Here is a 23,390-nt window from a genome sequence, read left to right as displayed (position 1 = left end):
CTAAATTAGTTTGGAAATTACAATTTGTTGACTACCTAATTGATATAGGCAGAGCAAGGAGTCATCATGTCTACAAATTTTGCGGGAGTGTATAAACAGCGAAATTGAAGAAAAATTTTAGCGAATGTTTCTCGGGGAGCTGATGAAGCCAAAATTTATACACACAACTGGCGAGGAAAAACGTCTGCTGAACGTTTTTTTGCTCATGCGAGAAAATTTGCGATATTTGGCGAGGTTTTATGTAATGATCATTTTTATTTAATACTATGCGAGAGCCCTAGATGATATCAGAAGAACGCAATGTTAAGCTGTGGCGTAACAGAATGGCAGCAACAGGAAAAAAAATTGGAAACAAAATTTCGGATTATATAAAAGCCGCGCTTAAACATTGGATTGAAGCCCTTAATTCACCCTACTCACTCACTAATGCCAATTATTCTGTTTATTTCAGAAGAAAATTTCTGTAGGAGTTTACCGACAGAAACAAAATCAAAAATATAGTTTCAATTTTAATGGCTCCTAAAATAATGTTTCTCACGACTCTGAGAGGAGTATAAGTGGATTGTCTTATCAATCAATAAGTTTAGCTTTACCTGTTGAACATAAGTGGAGCAAGGAGAGAAAATCATGGAAACAATGGGTTAGAGCTCAATCAGATACCTATTATTAGTTCTGTACCAATTTTTTATTCGTTTCTTGGTATAATGCTTATCTAGTTTTTTTTTTTCATTTCAAAATTGAAGATTTCAACGACTTTGACACAAAAACTTTTATTGATTATTTTGGGTTTTGCGAGTTCCTGCAGTTGTTTTTGTTGTTCTGTCACTTAGTTTCAATATTAACAGATTTTTTGCTCTCGAATCTTATCTGAATCATCTTATAGTTTTTTCAATATCTAAGAGTTTTCACGACTTTGACACGACTTGCGTTCAGTTTTCTTTTTAGATTTTGAACATTTTTGTAATTGTTCTTTGTTGTTCTGCGGATTATTCACATTAATGATAGGTCTCTTCTGTTCTTCAATTATGCGTAATTTAATGATTCCACTTTACCGCTTTTATACCTCTTTTTTTCAATAACATTCGTAAAATTGATTTTTTTGCCCAACGTTTGTTGTCCTTTTACTTTGTCTGCAGTGGTGTTTGCTGTCTAAAAGTCACTTGTGTAAAGTTGTTTTGAGATTGAAGTTGTCGGAAATTATAACCTATTACAATGGGCTTTTAAAAGTGTTTTTAGAACCTCAATTAAGGTGTAGAAACAATTACTATTGGTCAAGCGCATTGAGAGCACGACCGATCATTAAAAAACAGTAAATGAACATACCATATTTAAAATGCTTAAAAATATTGAGAAAAATTCAAATTCAACTTAAAATTAACACGTCAAGTTTGAAAAACCTTAAGGTTTGAATTAAAAGATTGACTGAGAAAGCGTTGCTGGGGAGCTCTAGCTTATCAATTGTTGAGACAACAGATGTGTGTGAAAAACTTCTCTCTGATTATTGCGATGTGTTGGTGTGCTCACTAGCGATCGCCGAATTGCACTGCAACAAAAAAATGACTTAATTAACTACCCGATCTCAATTTTCATTGCCAGTTTATGACCCACTATCGGCCAATATCCATAGATAGCAGAGTGATCACGTTTATTTCGTTTGTGTTTCAGTTGGATACACAGTGATGCTGACTTTGATGTATCTGGTTCCAATTGCCATGATTACTGTCGGTGAGTTACTATTTTTAATATGATATTGTATCAACCTAATGATTGAATTTAATCTTTCTCGTGCTGTGAAGCATTTGTAATTTCTCGTCGCTCACTGTGACCGAACTGATTTGAGCAGTAAATAACAAGTGATAACTTTGAAAGTTGTAAGCTTTCACCAACATCCTATTTTTGAGGAAATCTGATGGGAAAAGGTTCGGACATCGACTTAAAAAACACTTTAATTCCCCAGTCGGTTGTACAGGCCAATAACCTAGAAAATATTAGATTAAAAGCGAGTGTCATTTCAAATTTGAAATAGAAATAAAGTAAGTCTAATGAGTGCATCTTTCCTTAGGACTTCAAAGCGTAGAAAAGGTTGTTAATTGCTCTCAAACGATGTTTGTAGCAATTATTTTAGTCCTGTCGGTCTTTTTTTTATGCGGTTTTTCGCTTGACCGATTTTTCGTCTGACGCTTTTGACTTTTCGTCCTCAAAAACGGGATAAACAGGTAGCGCCCAGCGGGCATTAAGTGCTCTTAGAGCTTTTCGGCTCTGTTTCAGCTCAAATTGTTTGGGAGACTTAAAACTTATGTTGTGAAGGGCGGTTCTTAGAGGTTGACGACACCCCCACTGTTGACCCCCCCCCCTATTGCCCCCACCCCCCCATGGCGCTGTTGCCCCCACCCCACTGTTGCACGACCCCCTCACCATCAGACCCCCGGTGTACCCCACCCCCGCGCCTCCCGTGGCTACTGACGAACAACCGATCGCTAAAAACACGCAATTTTATACTAATTTTCACAAATTTTTTCAAGTTTTTTGAAAATGTTTGTCATTTTTTTTTGCGTTTTTTCAGCCCTAGCTGTCAAGAAACCTCCTCAAGGGTTTTATATTACTTTACTGCATAGTTTCTAGTGGTAGTGGAATGGTTTCAACATTTTAACATCACGAATTTTAGCCTTTTTTTGACAAAACGTGCAAATTTTTCCAATTTTTTCGACATATTTTATTATCTCTTTCTTTCCGGACGCAGGGGCCAGAAAACGTCCTTAGAGGTTTGATAATAAGTTACTTAACCATTTTTATTTGCCATGGAATAGCTTTCAGTTTTTTAATATGAAGAATTTTATCAATTTTTTTGATAAATTTTGCAATTTTTTCAGGTTTTTGTTGGTTTTTAGGTTTCTACAGCCTCAAGACTCGAGAAACCTCCTCTAGGGTTCAAAAGTAGTTACTATATAACTTCTTAGTGTAATGAAATGTTTTTCCAGATTTCAACACCACGTATTTCAGCATTTTTTTTTACAAAACTTGCAAATTTTTGAATTTATTGTCAGTTTTTTATCGCTATTGTCAGTTTATTTGTCATTATTGTCATTTATTCAGGTTTTTCAGCCTAACAAAATTTCTCCGTTAGGGTTTGATAATGAGTTACTGAAAAATGTTTGTTGGCCATGGATAAAATACAACTTTTATCACAAATTTTAGCAGTTTTTTTCAACTTCTAATTTTCAAGTTTTTTGAATTTTTTTGTCATTTTCTTGGTTTCTCCGACCTCAACAGCCACATAAACACAAAACCTCCTCTAGAGTTTGAGCATAGGTTACTGCATAGCTTCTAGATGTAATTGAAGGGTTTTCAAGATTTTAAGATCAGCAATTTTAAAAATTATTTCCAATTTTCAAATTTTTTGAATCTTTGACTTTTTTACCATTTTTTTCCTGGGACCTGCTCCAAAGCTTCATGAAAAGCTGTCGCATAGTTTCTAGATTCATGGAATTGTTATCAATATTTTCCTAGGGACCTGCTCCAAAGCTTCATGAAAAGCTGTCGCATAATTTCTAGATTCATGGAATTGTTATCAATATTTTAATGACTCCAGCTTTAGCACTTTTTTGATAAAATATAATTTTTTAAATTTTCCAAAAATTATTATCATGTTCCAATTTTATGGATGTTTTTGAGCCATTAGAACTGATTAAAGCTTGAAATAGTGACTTTGAATAGTCTCTTAAGACAATGGAATGGTTTTGAAGATTTTAATGTGTTGAATTTTGGCAAGATTTTGTTAAAATTTGCAATTGTTTTCAAAATTTTTGAGTGTTTTTGTCCTTTTCTCAGTTTAACTATCATTATTGGCCAGCGAAGTTTTTCAAGTCTTGCAGATGGGTTACTTGACATAACTCAGGAGAGAAAAAATAGTTTTGAACATTTTCACTTCAAAATCTGGAAGCTTTTTATTTAAATTTTGCAATGTTTGCAAATTTTTTAAATATTAGTTTTCTATTTGATTTGTTTACTAACAAAGCTAGAAAACTAAAAGTTTAAGAGTCGAGTCAAGCTAGCGCTAGCTTCAATAAAACTTAGCTAGCTACTGACAAAGCCAACCGCTCGTTAGTCGGTTATGTTTTTTTTAAATTTTAATTTTAAATTGGATGTGTTGTTCAATAACCGCGAAGTGATAGTGGCTATTATTGGGGACATTGTGTTTTTAATAGCCGCGAAGCGATAGTGCCAATTATTGGGGAAATCGTGGGTTTTTTAATTCGTCGTCTCCATCGATGATTCTTACGACCTGACTTCTTGGAATTGACTTCTTGGAATTGACTTTTTCACTAACTTCTACTTTGCAGTTAAAATTTGTGTGCGTGACGTCATTTCTGCTTTTAGGCCAATTGCGTGACTTACCTCACTCAAAGAAATGACTTCTGAACTCACTTATGGAGCTTTAAATTTTATGAACATTTTAGTTAAAGATCAATAGTGTGCATCTAAGTAGTGCCAAACTTATACTCCCTAATTCTTGAGTATTAGTCTTGAGTTTTTGATTTTGAAAGCTTTCTGAGCACTTTTTCCTTATAGGCCGTATGTGTCATAAAATTGACAGTCCGAATCTATCCCTAGTGGTCAATTAAAGGACTGGTGGTCGATCTATCTCTTATTTCTTTGGTTGTTTCAGTTCATGGAAAGCCACAAGCGTCTATCGCCGCTATTTTCCGGCAATCTGCCGGCTATTTTTTTGCAATTCAAAGAATTTGAATTGTATTGGGGCGCTGTCTTTTTTTTAAAGATCGGTTCCCACATTTTCATGATTTTTGGAGTCAAATTGGAGTAGTGATTTTGGTCACACCGAAACAGGAAGTGGAGCGAAAAACGAGTGGTTTTGGGGCGTGAAATAATTTCACTCTAATTTTAAAGATTTATTTAGTGATTTTTTGTTCACATGTAGCAATTTTTTTACTTTGACTTTTATTGTTTTTTTTTCAATTTTTGGATCGGATTTTTTCTAAATCGTTTTTCCAATCCATAAAGGTCAAAAGTGTGTATCTACGTAGTGCCAAACGTATGTGACCTAATTCTTGAGTATTAGAGTCGTTTTTTATTTCGAATATTAATTTTGAAAAAGCTCCATTAGGGCTTTTTCCTTAAGAGCGTATGTGTCTCATAAAAATGACAGTCCGAATCTAACCGAAAAGTCTAGTGGTCTTTTAAAGGAATGGTGGCCGATCTGTCTATCGTAATTCTTTAGTTGTTTCAATTCATGGTAGGCCGCAAGCGTCTATCGCGGCTATTTTCCGGCAATCTGCCGGCTATGTTTGTTATATTCTGATTCTATTCGGTTAATAATTCAACCAAATTATTGGAATTGACTTCTTGGAATTGACTTTTTCACTAACTTCTACTTTGCAGTTAAAATTTGTGTGTGTGACGTCATTTCTGCTTTTAGGCCAATTGCGTGACTTACCTCACTCAAAGAAATGACTTCTGAACTCACTTATGGAGCTTTAAATTTTATGAACATTTTAGTTAAAGATCAATAGTGTGCATCTAAGTAGTACCAAACTTATACTCCCTAATTCTTGAGTATTAGTCTTGAGTTTTTGATTTCGAAAGCTTTCTGAGCACTTTTTCCTTATAGGCCGTATGTGTCATAAAATTGACAGTCCGAATCTATCCCTCGTGGTCAATTAAAGGACTGGTGGTCGATCTATCTCTTATTTCTTTGGTTGTTTCAGTTCATGGAGAGCCACAAGCGTCTATCGCCGCTATTTTCCGGCAATCTGCCGGCTATGTTTTTGCAATTCAAAGAATTTGAATTGTATTGGGGCGCTGTCTTTTTTTAAGATCTGTTCCCACATTTTCATGATTTTTGGAGTCAAATTGGAGTAGTGATTTTGGTCACACCGAAACAGGAAGTGGAGCGAAAAACGAGTGGTTTTGGGGCGTGAAATAATTTCACTCTAATTTTAAAGATTTATTTAGTGATTTTTTGTTCACATGCGGCAATTTTTTTACTTTGACTTTTATTGTTTTTTTTTCAATTTTTTGGATCGGATTTTTTCTAAATCGTTTTTCCAATCCATAAAGGTCAAAAGTGTGTATCTACGTAGTGCCAAACGTATGTGACCTAATTCTTGAGTATTAGAGTCGTTTTTTATTTCGAATATTAATTTTGAAAAAGCTCCATTAGGGCTTTTTCCTTAAGAGCGTATGTGTCTCATAAAAATGACAGTCCGAATCTAACCGAAAAGTCTAGTGGTCTATTAAAGGAATGGTGGCCGATCTGTCTATCGTAATTCTTTAGTTGTTTCAATTCATGGTAGGCCGCAAGCGTCTATCGCGGCTATTTTCCGGCAATCTGCCGGCTATGTTTGTTATATTCTGATTCTATTCGGTTAATAATTCAACCAAAATTATAGTGGTGAGTCCCGCCGATACAATTACTGTTGCATCGCATCACTGTTTACCCATTATGTTACAGGATCTTTGCGAGTGAACGACTGCCCAGCGGAGAGCCAAATTCCAATATTTCTGATAGTTGCCGGACTGGTCTTGGTTCTGAAGAACACACTCTCACTGGTTCAGCAAGTGAAGCGGTACAGACAGGACAATGCAGAGGAACAAACTAAAAAGCACCCGGGAGAAGGAATAATTGACGCTTTCCTACTTATATGGTTCATTGCAGGTAGTAGCATCATCCACTTTTACTTGATTTAAGTGGGTATACTCTATTTCTCGGGGAGCTTTCAAATTCTCTCTGTTTAACTTTTCAAATTTTCTCTGTTGAACAGGTTTGTGGCTGGGCTATAGTTTACTAAACCTTTTTTATGACGAGTGAATTTGATAAGAAAAACAAATGAAACTCGACTTTGTTATAAAATTTTGTACTCATTGTTATTCATGTTGTTTAGTTGTGTATATTTTGCTAGCTTAGATCTTCCCGAGACAATATGCGCATTTACTTAAGAGATTTGGTTGACTTTCAAAAATAAAAAGCAACCTTTGTGCATTTTGCTCTCGTCAATTTCATAACTTGTACCTGAAATTTTAATTAATATCCTCTCCAAAAAGCGGTGATTTTGCTCGCTGTATGAGAACGTTTTTGTAATGTTCTGGCTGAAAACGTTTATTCGAATGATTTTGCTGACCTTTCTCAAGAAATATGTTTCTTTACGTACTGTATCTTCACCTCAATTTTTAAATATTCTTTTATGTTTGTTCACCTTAATGATATTTCGATTTCTTGCTCTTTTCCTTCTATGGAAGTCCTTGTCTTTTGTAATTGTTATTGACTGCTTATTTGATTTGAACGTTTTTAATTGCTCTTGAACGAAGTTCATAGCAATTATTGTAAACGTGTTGGTCTTTTTTATGCAAATTTTTTGCTTGACCATTTTGCGCTTTTCTAGAACATTTTTTGACTTCTCAAGTGACTTTTTGCGCTTTCGTTCTTCATTTTTGAGTGAGCTCTATTGCTCTCACTCCAAGTAAAGCTTGTTCCTAATATAAATTGGTTGCAGCATATCAACAAGAAGGGTCAACAAGAAGGGTGGGCAGTGCATGCGGTTAGGGACCGGCAGTTCAATGGTTCGAATCCCGACGTGGTCAATTATTTTTCCACACGCCTGACGTTCGAGAGCAATTCTTCCGACATTCGTCGGTTTATGTTTTAGTATTTCATAAATTTTCTCAGTGCTTTCTGAAAATATGTTCATATCTTTAAAGTTTGCCCCCCCCTCCGTAGCCCACCCCCACCCCCCCCCCCCCGCCATCATTTGCTCGCGGGTCGTTTTAGAGAATTTCGCACGAATCAATGGGCTTTGTTCTTTACCTATTTGCTTTTTGCAATTAAATTTGAAAAAATTTAAACGGAGTTAAAGATTTTGACCGCTCTGATTAAACGCTGGCACGGCGGTTGAATTTTTTGAACTTTATTTTATCCAAGTAAGAGCTTTTTTGACATTTTATACTTCGTGCTTTTTGTACTTCTCGGATCATTTTTAAATTTTCATACCGTTGTTTCATTTTGTGTTTTCTTTTTGCAAATTCCCCTTTGTTTATTCTTTCTCGGTGTTCTTTTTGCTAAGACATTTGTTTTTTTTTGCGATTTTTGCGCCATGTAAGAATTCTATATCCTTAAATGTTTACGTCGTCGTTTTCCACAATCTGTTGCGAATCTTTTTTTCTTGCCGTTCAATTATAGGTTGTGAGTTCAGAAAACCACGGTAGCTCTGTTGATTAATTTTTACTCTGCTAGCTGAAACGTGAAGTTTTTCTAATCGGGTGACCAGATGTTCACGTTTTCCCCACATTTTCGTTTCGCAGTGTGGTTGCAATTGTTGTAATTGAGATTAGTTTTTGAGACATTTTTTTTGAGAAAAATGACTGAAAAGTTTGATAAAATATTGAAACATTGTTTTTGATTAAAGTTCATCATATTAAAAATTTGCATGCTTATTCAACAGTAGAAAGTAAGATTTTTAAATTGTTCTCGAACAGATATTGGATCAATAATATTAGTCCTGCTGGTCTTTTTTACGCCATTTTTCAGTCTGCCAATTTTTCAACTGATCGTTTTCTGTCTGACCATATGACTTTTTGTCTTCAAGAACGGGATAAACCGGTAAAGCTGGGAGGACATTAAGTTTTTTAGGGCGTTAGAACTCACTAGTCTCTTAAGTATGCAATTCACTGGAACTCAAGGTGTGAATGGCGGTTCTTATTGTTTGACCTCCTCCCCCTCCCACTGAAAACAATTCTCAAGACCCTCAATTGAGCTACAGCTGGCCTCCTTAAGCCGCAATTAGCTACTGACTAAGCGAACCGGCCGCGAGTTGTTTGAAAGCAATTCGCCCGACGTTAGTCGGTTATATTTGGTTGTTACAGTTTTAATTGCTCTTGAACGAAGTAAACATGTGTCTATTTGCTTTTTGCAATTAAACGGAGTTAAAGATTTTGACCCTCAGTCTTCCAAAAATTACTTTTTTTGTCCTTTATGACCGTTCTGATTAAAAGCTGGCACGGCGGTTGAATTTTTTGAACTTTATGTTATCCAAGTAAGAGCTTCTTTGACATTTTGTACTTAGTGCCTTTTGTGCTTCTCGGATCATTTTTAAATTTTCATACCGTTGTTTCATTTTGTGTTTTCTTTTTGCAAATTCCCCTTTGTTTATTCTTTCTCGGTGTTCTCTTTGCTAAGACATTTGTTGTTTTTTTTGCGATTTTTGCGCCATGTAAGAATTCTAGATCCTTCAAAATGTAGAGCTTTTCTCCGTTGTATTATTTTTACGTCGTCGTTTTCCACAATCTGTTGCGAATCTTTTTTTCTTGCCGTTCAATTATAGGTTGTGAGTTCAGAAAGCCACGGTAGCTCTGTTGATTAAGTTTTACTCTGCTAGCTGCAACGCGAAGTTTTTCTAATCGAGTGACCAGATGTTCACGTTTTTCCCACATTTTCGTTTCGCAGTGTGGTTGCAATTGTTGTAATTGAGATTAATTTTTGAGACAATTTTTTTCAGAAAAATGACTGAAAAGTTTGATAAAATATTGAAACATTGTTTTTGATTAAAGTTCATCATTTTGAAAACTTGCATGCTTATTCAACAGTAGAAAGTAAGATTTTTAAATTTTTCTTGAACAAATATTGGATCAATAATATTAGTCCTGCTGGTCGTTTTTACGCCATTTTTCAGCGCCAATTTTTCAACTGATCGTTTTCTGTCTGACCATATGACTTTTTGTCTTCAAGAACGGGATAAGCAGGTAAAGCTGGGAAGACATTAAGTTTTTTTAGGGCGTTAGAACTCACTAGTCTCTTAAGTATGCAATTCACCGGAACTCAAGGTGTGAATGGCGGTTCTTATTGTTTAACCTCCTCCCTCTCCCACTGAAAACCATTCTGAAGCCCCTCAATTGAGCTACAGCTGGCCTCCTTAAGCCGCAATTAGCTACTGACTAAGCTAACCGGCCGCGAGTTGTTTGAAAGCAATTCGCCCGACGTTAGTCGGTTATGTTTGGTTGTTAAAGTTTTTAATTGCTCTTGAACGAAGTAAACATGTGTCTATTTGCTTTTTGCAATTAAATTTAAAAAAATTTTAACGGAGTTAAAGATTTTGACCCTCAGTCTTCCAAAAATTATTTTTTTTGTCCTTTATGGCCGCTCTGATTAAACGCTGGCACGGCGGTTGAATTTTTTGAACTTTATTTTATCCAAGTAAGAGCTTTTTTGACATTTTGTACTTAGTGCTTTTGTACTTTTCGGATCATTTTTAAATTTTCATACCGTTATTTCATTTTGTGTTTTCTTATTGCAAATTTCCCTTTGTTTATTCTTTCTCGGTGTTCTTTTTGCTAAGACATTTGTTTTTTTTTGCCATTTTTGCGCCATGTAAGAATTCTAGATCCTTCAAAATGTAGAGCTTTTCTCCGTTGTATTATTTTTACGTCACGTCGTCGTTTTCCACAATCTGTTGCGAATCTTTTTTTCTTGCCGTTCAATTATAGGTTGTGAGTTCAGAAAGCCACGGTAGCTCTGTTGATTAAGTTTTACTTTGCTAGCTGCAACGTGAAGTTTTTCTAATCGGGTGACCAGATGTTCACGTTTTTCCCACATTTTCGTTTAGCAGTGTGGTTGCAATTGTTGTAATTGAGATTAATTTTTTCCAATTTGTTTTTTGACTGTCATTATTTGTTACTGTCTGTGTTTTGGGGTTTATAGGTGATAAGATTGTGTGATAAGATATTGCTAAATGCATGACTTACCTCTGCTTCAGTAATGGAGGTTAAATTAAAGATAATACTTATAATTGAAGGTCAAGAGAGTTCGATCTCAAATTTAAAATTTCATGGGGCTCGACTAACATTAAATCTTCAAGTTGATTGGAACTCAGAACTTTGTTTGAAGAATTGGAACTGAGAAATTTTTTGATACATTTTGTCAGTTGTAATTGCATCGAAAGAGTATACTTCGCAGGTTTTGTCTGGCAACTCGTCCGCTATTTTCCTGCTATTTCGAGTCTCATTAAGTCCCGAGTCCATGTTTTTTTCTTGTGAAATACAAAATTTGTTTATTTCAGGTTTTGTTTGACGCTGTTTTGACTTCGTTATGTTTTTCAAAAAATAAATTGAGTTTTGGACTCCAATTGTTTATTTGATTTTGTTGTTTGTCTTTTTTCGTAGTCGTATCATTGGCAGGCCTCATGTTGCGTATTATTTTTACGTCGTCGTTTTCCACAATCTGTTGCGAATCTTTTTTTCTTGCCGTTCAATTATAGGTTGTGAGTTCAGAAAGCCACGGTAGCTCTGTTGATTAAGTTTTACTCTGCTAGCTGCAACGCGAAGTTTTTCTAATCGAGTGACCAGATGTTCACGTTTTTCCCACATTTTCTTTTCGCAGTGTGGTTGCAATTGTTGTAATTGAGATTAATTTTTGAGACAATTTTATTCAGAAAAATGACTGAAAAGTTTGATAAAATATTGAAACATTGTTTTTGATTAAAGTTCATCATTTTAAAAATTTGCATGCTTATTCAACAGTAGAAAGTAAGATTTTTAAATTGTTCTTGAACAAATATTGGATCAATAATATTAGTCCTGCTGGTCGTTTTTACGCCATTTTTCAGCGCCAATTTTTCAACTGATCGTTTTCTGTCTGACCATATGACTTTTTGTCTTCAAGAACGGGATAAGCAGGTAAAGCTGGGAAGACATTAAGTTTTTTTAGGGCGTTAGAACTCACTAGTCTCTTAAGTATGCAATTCACCGGAACTCAAGGTGTGAATGGCGGTTCTTATTGTTTAACCTCCTCCCTCTCCCACTGAAAACCATTCTCAAGCCCCTCAATTGAGCTACAGCTGGCCTCCTTAAGCCGCAATTGGCTACTGACTAAGCTAACCGGCCGCGAGTTGTTTGAAAGCAATTCGCCCGACGTTAGTCGGTTATGTTTGGTTGTTAAAGTTTTTAATTGCTCTTGAACGAAGTAAACATGTGTCTATTTGCTTTTTGCAATTAAATTTGAAAAAATTTTAACGGAGTTAAAGATTTTGACCCTCAGTCTTCCAAAAATTATTTTTTTGTCCCTTATGGCCGCTCTGATTAAACGCTGGCACGGCGGTTGAATTTTTTGAACTTTATTTTATCCAAGTAAGAGCTTTTTTGACATTTTGTACTTAGTGCTTTTGTACTTTTCGGATCATTTTTAAATTTTCATACCGTTATTTCATTTTGTGTTTTCTTATTGCAAATTCCCCTTTGTTTATTCTTTCTCGGTGTTCTTTTTGCTAAGACATTTGTTTTTTTTGCCATTTTTGCGCCATGTAAGAATTCTAGATCCTTCAAAATGTAGAGCTTTTCTCCGTTGTAGTATTTTTACGTCACGTCGTCGTTTTCCACAATCTGTTGCGAATCTTTTTTTCTTGCCGTTCAATTATAGGTTGTGAGTTCAGAAAGCCACGGTAGCTCTGTTGATTAAGTTTTACTTTGCTAGCTGCAACGTGAAGTTTTTCTAATCGGGTGACCAGATGTTCACGTTTTTCCCACATTTTCGTTTCGCAGTGTGGTTGCAATTGTTGTAATTGAGATTAATTTTTTCCAATTTGTTTTTTGACTGTCATTATTTGTTACTGTCTGTGTTTTGGGGTTTATAGGTGATAAGATTGTGTGATAAGATATTGCTAAATGCATGACTTACCTCTGCTTCAGTAATGGAGGTTAAATTAAAGATAATACTTATAATTGAAGGTCAAGAGAGTTCGATCTCAAATTTAAAATTTCATGGGGCTCGACTAACATTAAATCTTCATGTTGATTGGAACTCAGAACTTTGTTTGAAGAATTGGAACTGAGAAATTTTTTGATACATTTTGTCAGTTGTAATTGCGTCGAAAGAGTATACTTCGCAGGTTTTGTCTGGCAACTCATCCGCTATTTTCCTGCTATTTCGAGTCTCATTAAGTCCCGAGTCCATGTTTTTTTCTTGTGAAATCCAAAATTTGTGTATTTCAGGTTTTGTTTGACGCTGTTTTGACTTCGTTATGTTTTTCAAAAAATAAATTGAGTTTTGGACTCCAATTGTTTATTTGATTTTGTTGTTTGTCTTTTTTCGTAGTCGTATCATTGGCAGGCCTCATGTTGCGTATTATTTTTACGTCGTCGTTTTCCACAATCTGTTGCGAATCTTTTTTTCTTGCCGTTCAATTATAGGTTGTGAGTTCAGAAAGCCACGGTAGCTCTGTTGATTAAGTTTTACTCTGCTAGCTGCAACGCGAAGTTTTTCTAATCGAGTGACCAGATGTTCACGTTTTTCCCACATTTTCTTTTCGCAGTATGGTTGCAATTGTTGTAATTGAGATTAATTTTTGAGACAATTTTTTTCAGAAAAATGACTGAAAAGTTTGATAAAATATTGAAACATTGTTTTTGATTAAAGTTCATCATTTTAAAAATTTGCATGCTTATTCAACAGTAGAAAGTAAGATTTTTAAATTGTTCTTGAACAAATATTGGATCAATAATATTAGTCCTGCTGGTCGTTTTTACGCCATTTTTCAGCGCCAATTTTTCAAGAACGGGATAAACCGGTAAAGCTGGGAGGACATTAAGTTTTTTAGGGCGTTAGAACTCACTAGTCTCAAGTATGCAATTCACTGGAACTCAAGGTGTGAATGGCGGTTTTTATTGTTTGACCTCCTCCCCCTCCCACTGAAAACCATTCTCAAGACCCTCAATTGAGCTACAGCTGGCCTCCTTAAGCCGCAATTAGCTACTGACTAAGCTAACCGGCCGCGAGTTGTTTGAAAGCAATTCGCCCGACGTTAGTCGGTTATGTTTGGTTGTTACAGTTTTTAATTGCTCTTGAACGAAGTAAACATGTGTCTTTTTTATGCAAAATTTTTGCTCGACAATTTTGACTTTTTCGAGTGACTTTTACGCCCTTGACTTTTTGCGTTTCGCATGATCTAAAATTCTCTCAATCACAATTTCAAGCAGCTGAACTCAATTGGCGGCAATTTATACTAGTCAAATGAAAAGTGCGCCGAAACTGGTGCCATTTTTCACTTTAAATCTTAATAGTGGTGCATCTTAACCTCTGTTATTTGAAGCCCACTATTGAACTTCTTAGTCCCATTTAGCCCCCCCCCCCCCGACTGAAGCAAGTGTTGCAGTTGATTTGAGCTCCCACTAATCGTTCGAGAGCAATTCTTCCGATGTTTAGTCGGTTATGTTTTAAATATAGTTCTATTTACTTGTTTTCAAAATTGTTTCATCTTATACTGCAACCGTTGATACCTACAGATCTGGTGTGTAATTGTTCTCAAACGAAATGTGAAAGATTTTAATGGTATTCGTGTGATTCTTTTGCAAAACGTTCATTTGAGCGTTTTAATTGCGAGTGACTTTATCAAGCTGAGATCTAAATTGCTTTCTCATAGATTAAATTAATTGACGGGCTTTGCTACAAAAATTTTATTGAAAAGCGCAGAGAAATTGTTTGTTTTTAAATTTTTTTGACGTCAAATCTAATAGTCGTGTAAATGAGCTCCAGTAACATCATTTGAAGTCACTTGGTAAACCTATTCCCTTAACTTAATCCAGCTTATACCCCCACCCCTCTCTGAAGCAGGTTAGATAAGAATGAAGCCCTGTCAGTCGTTCGAGACCAATTTGTCCTATGTTTTTTCGATGAACATTTGTTGAACAGTAAATCAGAAATTGTCCGGTATATTTATAACCTAATTTTTATTTTAGGTCAAGTTCTTTAAATAACTAAGTTAATGTGTTTTTTTAAAATTTTACATAACGATGTATTCTTAACTTTAGATTGCCTCTTTACCATTTGCATTTTATTCTTATGTGTATTCGAGGAAATTAAAGTTCTTTTATTGCGACCGTTTGAAAACGCATGAAAATGTCAAGTCGGCGATTTGCTCCTTTTCCAATTTGTTTTGTGACAGTCATTGTTTGTTACTGTCTGTTTTGTGGGGTTTTTAGGTGATTAGATTGTGTGGTAAGATATTGCTAAATGCATGACTTGCTTTTGCTTCAGTAATAGAGGTTAAATTAAAGATAGTAGTTATAATTGAAGGTCAAGAGGGTTCATCTCAAATTTAAAATTTCATTGGGCTCGATTAACATTAATTCTTCAAGTTGATTGGAACTCTGAACTTTGTTTGAAGAATTGGAACTGAGAAATTTTTTGATACATTTTGTCAGTTGTAATTACGTCGAAATAGTATAATTCGCAGGTTTTATCTGGCAACTCGTCCGCTATTTTCCTTCTATTTCGAGTCTCGTTAAGTCCCGAGTCCATGTTTTTTTTCTTGTGAAGTACAAAATAATTCGTTTATTTCAGGTTTTATTTGACTCTATTTTGACTTCGGTATGTTTTTCAAAAAATAGAAATTGAGTTTTGTATTCAAATTGTTTACTTGATTTTGTTGTTTGTCTTTTTTCGTAGTCTTATCAAATCATGAACATCAAATCATGAATAAAAAATTGCTTCCAACTCAATCATTTCGTTGGCAGGTCTCATCGGCCCTCTTATGTTGCATCATTTCCTTTACGAAGTGATGGAGTTGGAAGCAATTTTTTGTTCATGATTTGATGTTCATGATTTGATGTTCATGATTTGATGTTCATGATTTGATGTTCAACTATCTTGGTCTCATGTCATTGATTAACAAGTTGGATCCTAATTTACTCGCAGGCTATGTTAGTGTGTCGTTATTTCAACCCTGAGTGTTTGTATCTGCTATGATGACTGCCTTCTCTGAGAAGTGTGTTTGTTGCTTTGAGTTGTCATTGCACTTAGATGACTCTTTGTACTGAACACACATTGTGATTATACTGCGCGGGGCCATCTGAGCTTTATTCTAACTTGTGATTGTTTAGAAAAAAACTAGATTTTTTCCATACGGTCTGATGCTGTTTTCTTACATTGACTCAATTCATTTTGAGTTGACCGAGGATCTAATGGCTTTTGTTTTGGGTTAACTGGGCCATCTGATCTGCATTCTGACTCTCAGAATTGTTTAAAAAAACGAGATTGGTCCCATACAACCTAATGTCCAATTGTTGCGGATTTACAATAGTTTTATCTTCCCTTTTTAAGTTATCTTTTAGGTTCTGACTAAGTTAATTTTGTTTTGCCCTAGCCTCTCATGACTTTTGCAATAAGTTGATCGCAGGTTGCGCTAAGAGTGGTTTGTATTATAATGGTCATTGAATTCTACATGATTAATATGGCTCAATTTTATCTAAATTGGACTTTTTTCAAACGTTTATTTGAACGGAATGTGCTAATAAGTAATATTTCATTTGAGCATCAGTGAATTAAGCTGCACATATTTTGCTATGTAAAAGATGCGTTGAAATTAACTATAATGACGTTAGGGTGATGTTGTGTTTTGAACAGGGAATATTTGGGTGTACAGGGAGTACAACGACGTGAATTACGATGATCCTCTTAGCAAGAACTACTGTGACAAACTAGTCTATCTGTTCGCCTTCTGGTCCATCACCACTGTCTACATATTCTGTGCTCTGGCCATGACCTGCTGCTGTTGTGCTTTCTGCCTGGCCATATGCTTCAATCGCAACGCCACCCCCTCCGCATCAAACAATTCTGCCAGTGACCCACGCGCAAGCCACCTAAGGTCCACTCGACAAAATCCCTGATTATAGTCTATCGAAACCTACCAAAGCGGATAATCGACAAATCCACGAGTATATACTCGCGAAAATTTAAGGAAATTTGAGAGTTATCTTGTTGATGTGGTAGCATTTTCAGTTAAGATTTTGGAGTTAAGTTGTTTCGGACTGTAGCAAAAACTCGCCCACCGAGAATTAGATTATTGAACTTTTATCAACTAAATTTGGGTTGTTATTGGGTGTCATGAATCTCTGAAATTTCGTCAGTTTGTCTAGAATTCTGAGGTTTCCGTTATTATGCTCCAAAATTACATCTGATGCGTTCTGCTTGTCATTTTATTTTTTCCTTTTAGAGCTTTTTCAAAACCACCCTGATTGTTGTACATAAAATTGTTCTGAATTTATTCACTTGTTACTGCTTTTCTGAGTTTTTGCTAACAATTCTCATTGCGCGATTATTGTATATATACTTATTGTGTCAGTAGATTGATTGATTATTGAGCAATTTTCTGTCAACATATACATCCTAAAGTGCAGTTATGCTGTTCCTTCGAACCACGACAAACTATCCATTATATCAATATTATCAAATTGTCTATTTTTCCAAATTATACACAAATAGCAAATGTTTAGTGAATTTACAGTATTCTTCAATCGACTTCTTTTATTGCTCACTTTCCTCCGATTTTTCTAGTACAGACCCCAGAAGGGCTCTTTTTATAGCCTTAAAAATTATCAATAGAGAGATACTTATTTCGTCACTCAAACTAGATTTACCTAATTCTTTCTGTTTATTTTTAACCGACTGACCTCTTAATGTAAAAGCTGAATTATTACTTCAATTATAGTGGCAACAAAATAATTAGCCGAAATCAGACTAGTACACATAGTAAAAATGTCTTTGGCATACAAATTTGGAGAAATAGCTGTTTAATAGCCGCCCTCATCTTCTCAGCCGGCTATTATAGCGCTCCTATTTTTTTTACAATTCAAAGAATTCGAATTGTATTGGGGCGCTGTCTTTTTTTTTAAGATCTGTTCACACATTTTCATGATTTTTGAAGTCAAATTGGAGTAGTTATTTTGGTCACGCCGAAACAGGAAATGAAGCGAAAAAGCGAGTGGTTTTGCGGCGTGAATTTTTTTCGCTCTAATTTTAAAGTAGAGTGAGAAAACGGTGTTTGAACAAAAATTCGGTTTCTCGGTAGTGGTTTTTTGTTCACATGCGGCAATTTCACTCTGATTTTTACTGTTTTTTCGATTTTTTGGATCGGATTTTTTTCTAAATGTTTTTCCCAATCTATTCACAGCTCATTCTAGACCTAGTTTTTTGTTTGAATTAATTTTTCATTTCTCGCTAGTGGTTTTTTTGGTTCACATGCGGCATTTTGACATTGATTGTCTGTTTTTTCTTATTTTTTATCTGATTTTTTCTAAAATGGTTTTCGCATTTCACTCATAGTTCATTCTAGGTCTAGTTTTTCTGTTTAGTCAATGAAAATTCTTTGAATTGTACGTCAGGACTTGTCCTGCTATGTTTTTTTACTTCGTCGAATAAAAAAATGTTTCGCTTTACCTCATTTTGCCGCTTTTTCAACATTTTGCGTGAAAACTTTTTGACTTCTCTAGGCTAGTTTCTCTCTTCACTCATTCTGCTGAAAGTGATTTTCAACATCAGTTGCTCAGCAAAGCAATTCAAAATGAACAGAGTCAGTATAAAAAATTGAAGTCAGAAGTAGAAACGAGCTAAACCCATAAAGCCCAATTTTAGATGCCCGCTATTTAAACTTCGTTCCTATAAGTCTTAGTTACCATCTCTAATGCTTATTGGTATTGATAGTAGCACCTGTAGCCTCTCTCTAAGAAACAGAAGTACGTTATGTTCAACTACGAAATGCCATCAAAATAAATCGGACTTAAAAAATGTTTCTATACAAAAATCTTTTTTTTCAATATCTTCTATTCTTTCAATCCCAGTCATGCTTATTAGAATCAACGGCGGCTATTTTCCGGCAATCTGCCGGGTATGTTTTTTTTTGCTGAAGAGAGTTCAGTTCGGAGTCTGTTTGCTCAATAAATTCACAGAATAGATGATCATCTGATCCAATATTCTTCAATCCACACGATTTGTGCCCTAAAAGTTTCGAATTTCCAGTCAAACAATAATTCTGGAGATTGTCCTAACAAACGTTTTAAATAAGCCAAAAAAATCAAAGCTTTCAAACTTTTTTAAAATGTTCCCACGGAAGAGGGCTTGAAGCAGTTATCACGTGTTGTTTTTTATGACACACTGCTTTATTTGTCTGAACACGCAGAAAGACATCACATGCCTTTTCCTAATTTCTTAGCATCTCTGTTTGTATGTAATAAACTTTCTGAAAATTGTTTAGCAGTACCACAGCTGATAAACGGAAAATGAGAACACTGAGAATAACATTTACTCAGAGAAAAACTAGCAATTCGTAGAAAATCAACTACATGAACTAAACTTAGAGTGATACCCTCACCCGACCTTTATAATTCTGACGCTAAAATAATGCAAAATTCAAAAACTTTGAGGCAATGTTTGACGTACATATACAAAAACCTGGATTTAAAATTTAAACAACACGCTGTATCCTGCATCAAAGAATTGAGACGTGTAATCTTACCGTGATTGCTAGAAACTATCCAGTTGGCAAAACATAGCAATTACTAAAATTTTATTGCTGGTTTGAGAAGTCGAAAGACAGTCAATTTCAAGAAAAATATATACAATGAAAACAACTTTTTAAAGCGTGTATAGAATTTTATCCCTATTGTAATTTCTTTTAATGGGTCATTCAAGGTCAAAAAGTCAACTGGAGCAGTCAAGTTACTGAGTGTGGAATCGTGATATTAAAAAGGTCATTATCGTCATAATATTAAAGAAAGCAGAAATGCAAAGCCATCATTACTGAAGCAAAACAAAAATCAGCTATTAAAGGGTTGAAATATGCAGTGTAAAGTATTCGACCAAATATGTGGTGTTTGACCTCAATAGAAACTTTTTCATTGCCTCAATTACCTTGAAGGACTTACTTTCAACATAACCAGAACTTTTACAGACTCACTTGCTAAGACAAATTTTTCATGTAAAGAGCTAAAGAGAATTACTTAGATGCGTTTTCAAAAGAGCAGTGTTATACCTGAAAACGTTAAAACAGGCCAAAAAGCTCGTTTCTTCATAAAATATACATTTTAATTGATCTCGAAGGAAGTTTGAAGCAATTATTGTAAACGTGTTGGTATTTTTATGCAAAAGTTTCGTGTTGCCGTTTAGACTTTTGTAGTTTCTTTTACGACCTTTGGCTTTTTTGCGTGAGCTAGATGTCTCTCTCATTCACAAGTGTCGGAAGCTAAAATCAAGTGGCGGCAGTTCACTACCAAAAGTCAGGTCAAATGAGCCAAAATTTGTGTAATTACCACTTCAATTTTTATTACTGTTTATAGTGGTGTACAATGACCTCTGACATTTAAAGCCCCCGGTAGTGACTTGTTTCTCAACCCCCCCCCCCCCACGCGAATGCAGCATTTGTCGATAGATTTGAGCACCTGCTAGTTCGAGAGCAACCGATCCGATGTTAGTCGGTTTTGTTTAATAATTTATCATAATAATGCAAGGATATGCCATTGAAATGAAATGGCCACAGATTAAATGCAATTTTTGGGAATTTAATCTCACTGTCCTGGTAGATTAAGTGTAAATTGACGTCCATCTTGATTATTATTTAAGGTGTATATTATCCGTGAAGAATAAAGGCAGACTAAAATTGTAAAGCATATCGAGAAAAATCAAATACTACGCAAAATTGTGCAGCATCCAAAATAACATTTACTTTATTATCGCGGTTCACGACTGTTTATGGCGGGATTTTATAGGAATAATTAACAGAAGAGCCAAACAAGATCAATGTACTCTGAGAAAAATTTAGGTGTTAATTAAGTTGCTATTCAGGATAAATAAAAGAAAATTAAGATTTTTATTGTGATAAACAATAATTTTTGTCCTAGAATATCCTATGAGATATCATTCCCAATATTAATTTAACGTGTTTGAAATCAGAAACACAATTTACCAACATAATTATCTAACATAATTTTGTCCAAGTATTACCGAGTAAATAGCAAAATGAGCAACGCTCTATTTAATGAAATGAAAAATTTAAATAAAGAAGCAAGAAACGTATTACGTCATTCGTAACTACGCAAGTCTTATGCGTTCTAATATACGTAAAAAGGTCGGAAAACGTTTTTAAACATATTTTTCGTTGAGCCTACTAATAAACTAAATCGATTGTGCTGTTTTTAGGCGGAATATTATTATGTTTCGAAAACATATCGGTGGCTGATCTGAGCCGAAAATCCGCTCAGACAAAATACCTGCTAACAAATACATATAGATTTGCCTATGTCTGTTTGAATACAGTAGGACCAGATGTCTTATGGGAGATTATGATTTGGTTTTAAATCTTCGATTGTGTGTTTTCGCACCTATACTCTGGTGCCGCGAGCACATAGAAGCGAACCAGTAGAAGCACAGAGTCATTTCATTTGACAACGAAAAAGGAAGCACAGTCAAAACGAGTTGACTCCGTGGGGTCTATTGTAGTTAGATATTGAAATTTCTCCGATTTACGCCGTCAGATTTACTCGGTCAGGTTTACTCTGTCAGATTTACTCCGTCAGATTTTCTCCGTCAGGTTTACTCTGTCAGATTTACTCGGTCGGGTTTACTCCGTCAGTTTTACTCTGTAAGATTTACTCCGTCAGATTTACTCCGCCAGATTTACTCGGTCAGATTTACTCAGTCAGGTTTACTCTGTCAGATTTACTCGGTCAGGTTTACTCCGTCAGATTTTCCTTCAAGCAATTGCAGTACTTTATAGATAAACATCGAGCCCCTGAAACTTGCTAAAACTTCGTTATTCTAAACACATGGTGGAGTGACAACTCTTGAGCAAAAGGGGACAAGCATAGTGTGGAAGCGACCTGGTTGTCAGACTCAGGCTTCGACCGGGACCTCGTTATTGCACCAGAGATGCTCTGGGCTGGCATTTTGAATAGATGCTCTACCTGAGAAATGTCTGAAAGAGAATCACGGTCAACGCAAGCGACTGGCGGCGATGCATTTCAGTGACCGAAAAAAACAGCCTCAAAAACTGTAAGACTCATCCAAGAAAAGTTTCTCATGTTGAAAAAAAATTCTGATTGTTGTTTTGAATTGATTTATATTACCCGCAAACCTAGCACCCCCAAAAACACTCTAATCGTTATTGTTGCATCAAAAAACCCTTTAGCACTCCCGGTCACCAATAACCCACCATCACATTTCTTTTTGAAAAACAACGATTTTGACAAATTTTAGTCGATTCCAGAAATAATCACATTGCGGTGTTTTTGTTGTTCTCGACATAAAAGCGAGGCAAAAAAAGTTTGAAAAAGTTGACTAATTGTGAAAAAATTCCTCAGAAATTCATTAAGATTGGCAGTTCGAGCAAAACTCACACCAATAATGTCGTACAGAAAATTATGGTTTTCATACTTGCTGCAAGTTCACTGCATCACGCCATGAAAACTTTGCCTCAAGCGTTACAAGACCATTATAAAAGGGATTTACGCATTACCGGGTTCGAGTTTCAATACTAACGCTGTGGAAATCCGAAAACTGCTCAGTTTCAATTGAGTAATTTCTTCCGCGATAAAAAGCGCCTAGTTATTTAGCATGATATGGTGAACAATAAGTCATCGCAGCAATAATATTCAGCCTTTAACACCATTGCAGCTGATTGCAGTGCTTGAAAATTATCAGTAGCGTATAGAAGCTATAGTGTATTGCCACAGAGAGGGAACTCCTGATATTTACAATCAGCTCAAGCGTAGCACTCTAGTCACCATCCATATAGTGAAAGACATTGTGTCTAGACGTAAACAGAAGGATCCTAGTTTACTTAAAGAATACAAAGCGTTACATCAGAAGCCTGCGCTTAAGCTGAAAACACTCATTAAGCGTTAGCACATAAGAACAACCTCCGGTCGTTGATAACACGCTCCCGACCGAGAAAACTTTCTAAGCGCCGCCGTAAAACGCTTCGCACCCGTCTTGCGTTCGAGGAGGCGGAACTCACCCACGCCTCTGATAACCCGAATGTTTGTTAGTCTTGCGTTGTTGTTGGGGTCTACCCGCTGACTGGCGGTGTGACTTAGTTTACTCGCGAGTTGCGGGTTAGTTTGTGGTTGGTTCTGTCCAATAGCGCTTTAATAAATATTTTGCTCTCCCCGTTTTTTGTTATTAACTACCGTTCGTTTTCCGCAGGTTATCTGATTTCATTTTTCCGTTTCCGTCTTTTTGTTCCCGTTGCGCCATGTTTCTTTCTACTCCCCGTTTATCTGTTGTATGATGTAGAATGTTGTTTTTGCTGGAGTAAGTTTTTTTCTGATAGTAGGCTTGTTGGTTGTTAGTCTCGTTGCTTGCTAGGGTGTGACTTAAGCTCATTCTGGAGTTACGGCTGGTTCGTTTCTTAGCTTTCACCAACCTAGTTTGCTAGCAATTTGTTGCTTGATTAATTTTGGTAGTATGCACTTTTGTTGTCTGGGTATAGTGGTTTGCTAGGTTGTGACTTAATTTTGTTGTTGAGTTACGGCTAATGAATTTCCTGTCCTTTTCGACTTTTGGTTATACTAAATCGTTGCCGTAAATTGTTTTGATTTTGGTAGATAAAGCCTCATAATGTCTT

At 35.6% G+C, this 23,390-nt stretch overlaps 2 protein-coding genes across 2 annotated transcripts in view; both read left to right on the top strand.

The window, feature by feature from the left end:
* The window catches only part of LOC142343190 (uncharacterized), a 93,419-nt gene extending 76,126 nt beyond the window's left edge, over positions 1-17,293 (top strand). The window contains exons 4-6 of the mRNA XM_075394912.1: positions 1,666-1,725; positions 6,470-6,673; positions 16,400-17,293. Of these exons, the coding sequence (XP_075251027.1) occupies positions 1,666-1,725; positions 6,470-6,673; positions 16,400-16,662 (527 nt within the window). The 3' untranslated portion in view covers positions 16,663-17,293. The remainder of the gene's footprint in view (positions 1-1,665; positions 1,726-6,469; positions 6,674-16,399) is intronic.
* LOC142343159 (pre-rRNA-processing protein TSR1 homolog) overlaps positions 1-23,390 on the top strand; it is a 392,765-nt gene that overhangs the window by 9,361 nt on the left and 360,014 nt on the right. The window lies entirely within an intron of this gene.

This window comes from Convolutriloba macropyga, chromosome 1 (assembly GCF_964194025.1).
Source record: "Convolutriloba macropyga chromosome 1, txConMacr16.3, whole genome shotgun sequence".
In the NCBI taxonomy this organism is placed as follows: Eukaryota; Metazoa; Xenacoelomorpha; order Acoela; family Convolutidae; genus Convolutriloba; species Convolutriloba macropyga.
Note: the sequence above shows the minus strand (reverse complement) of the source record. Positions and strands in the feature narration are given on the sequence as shown.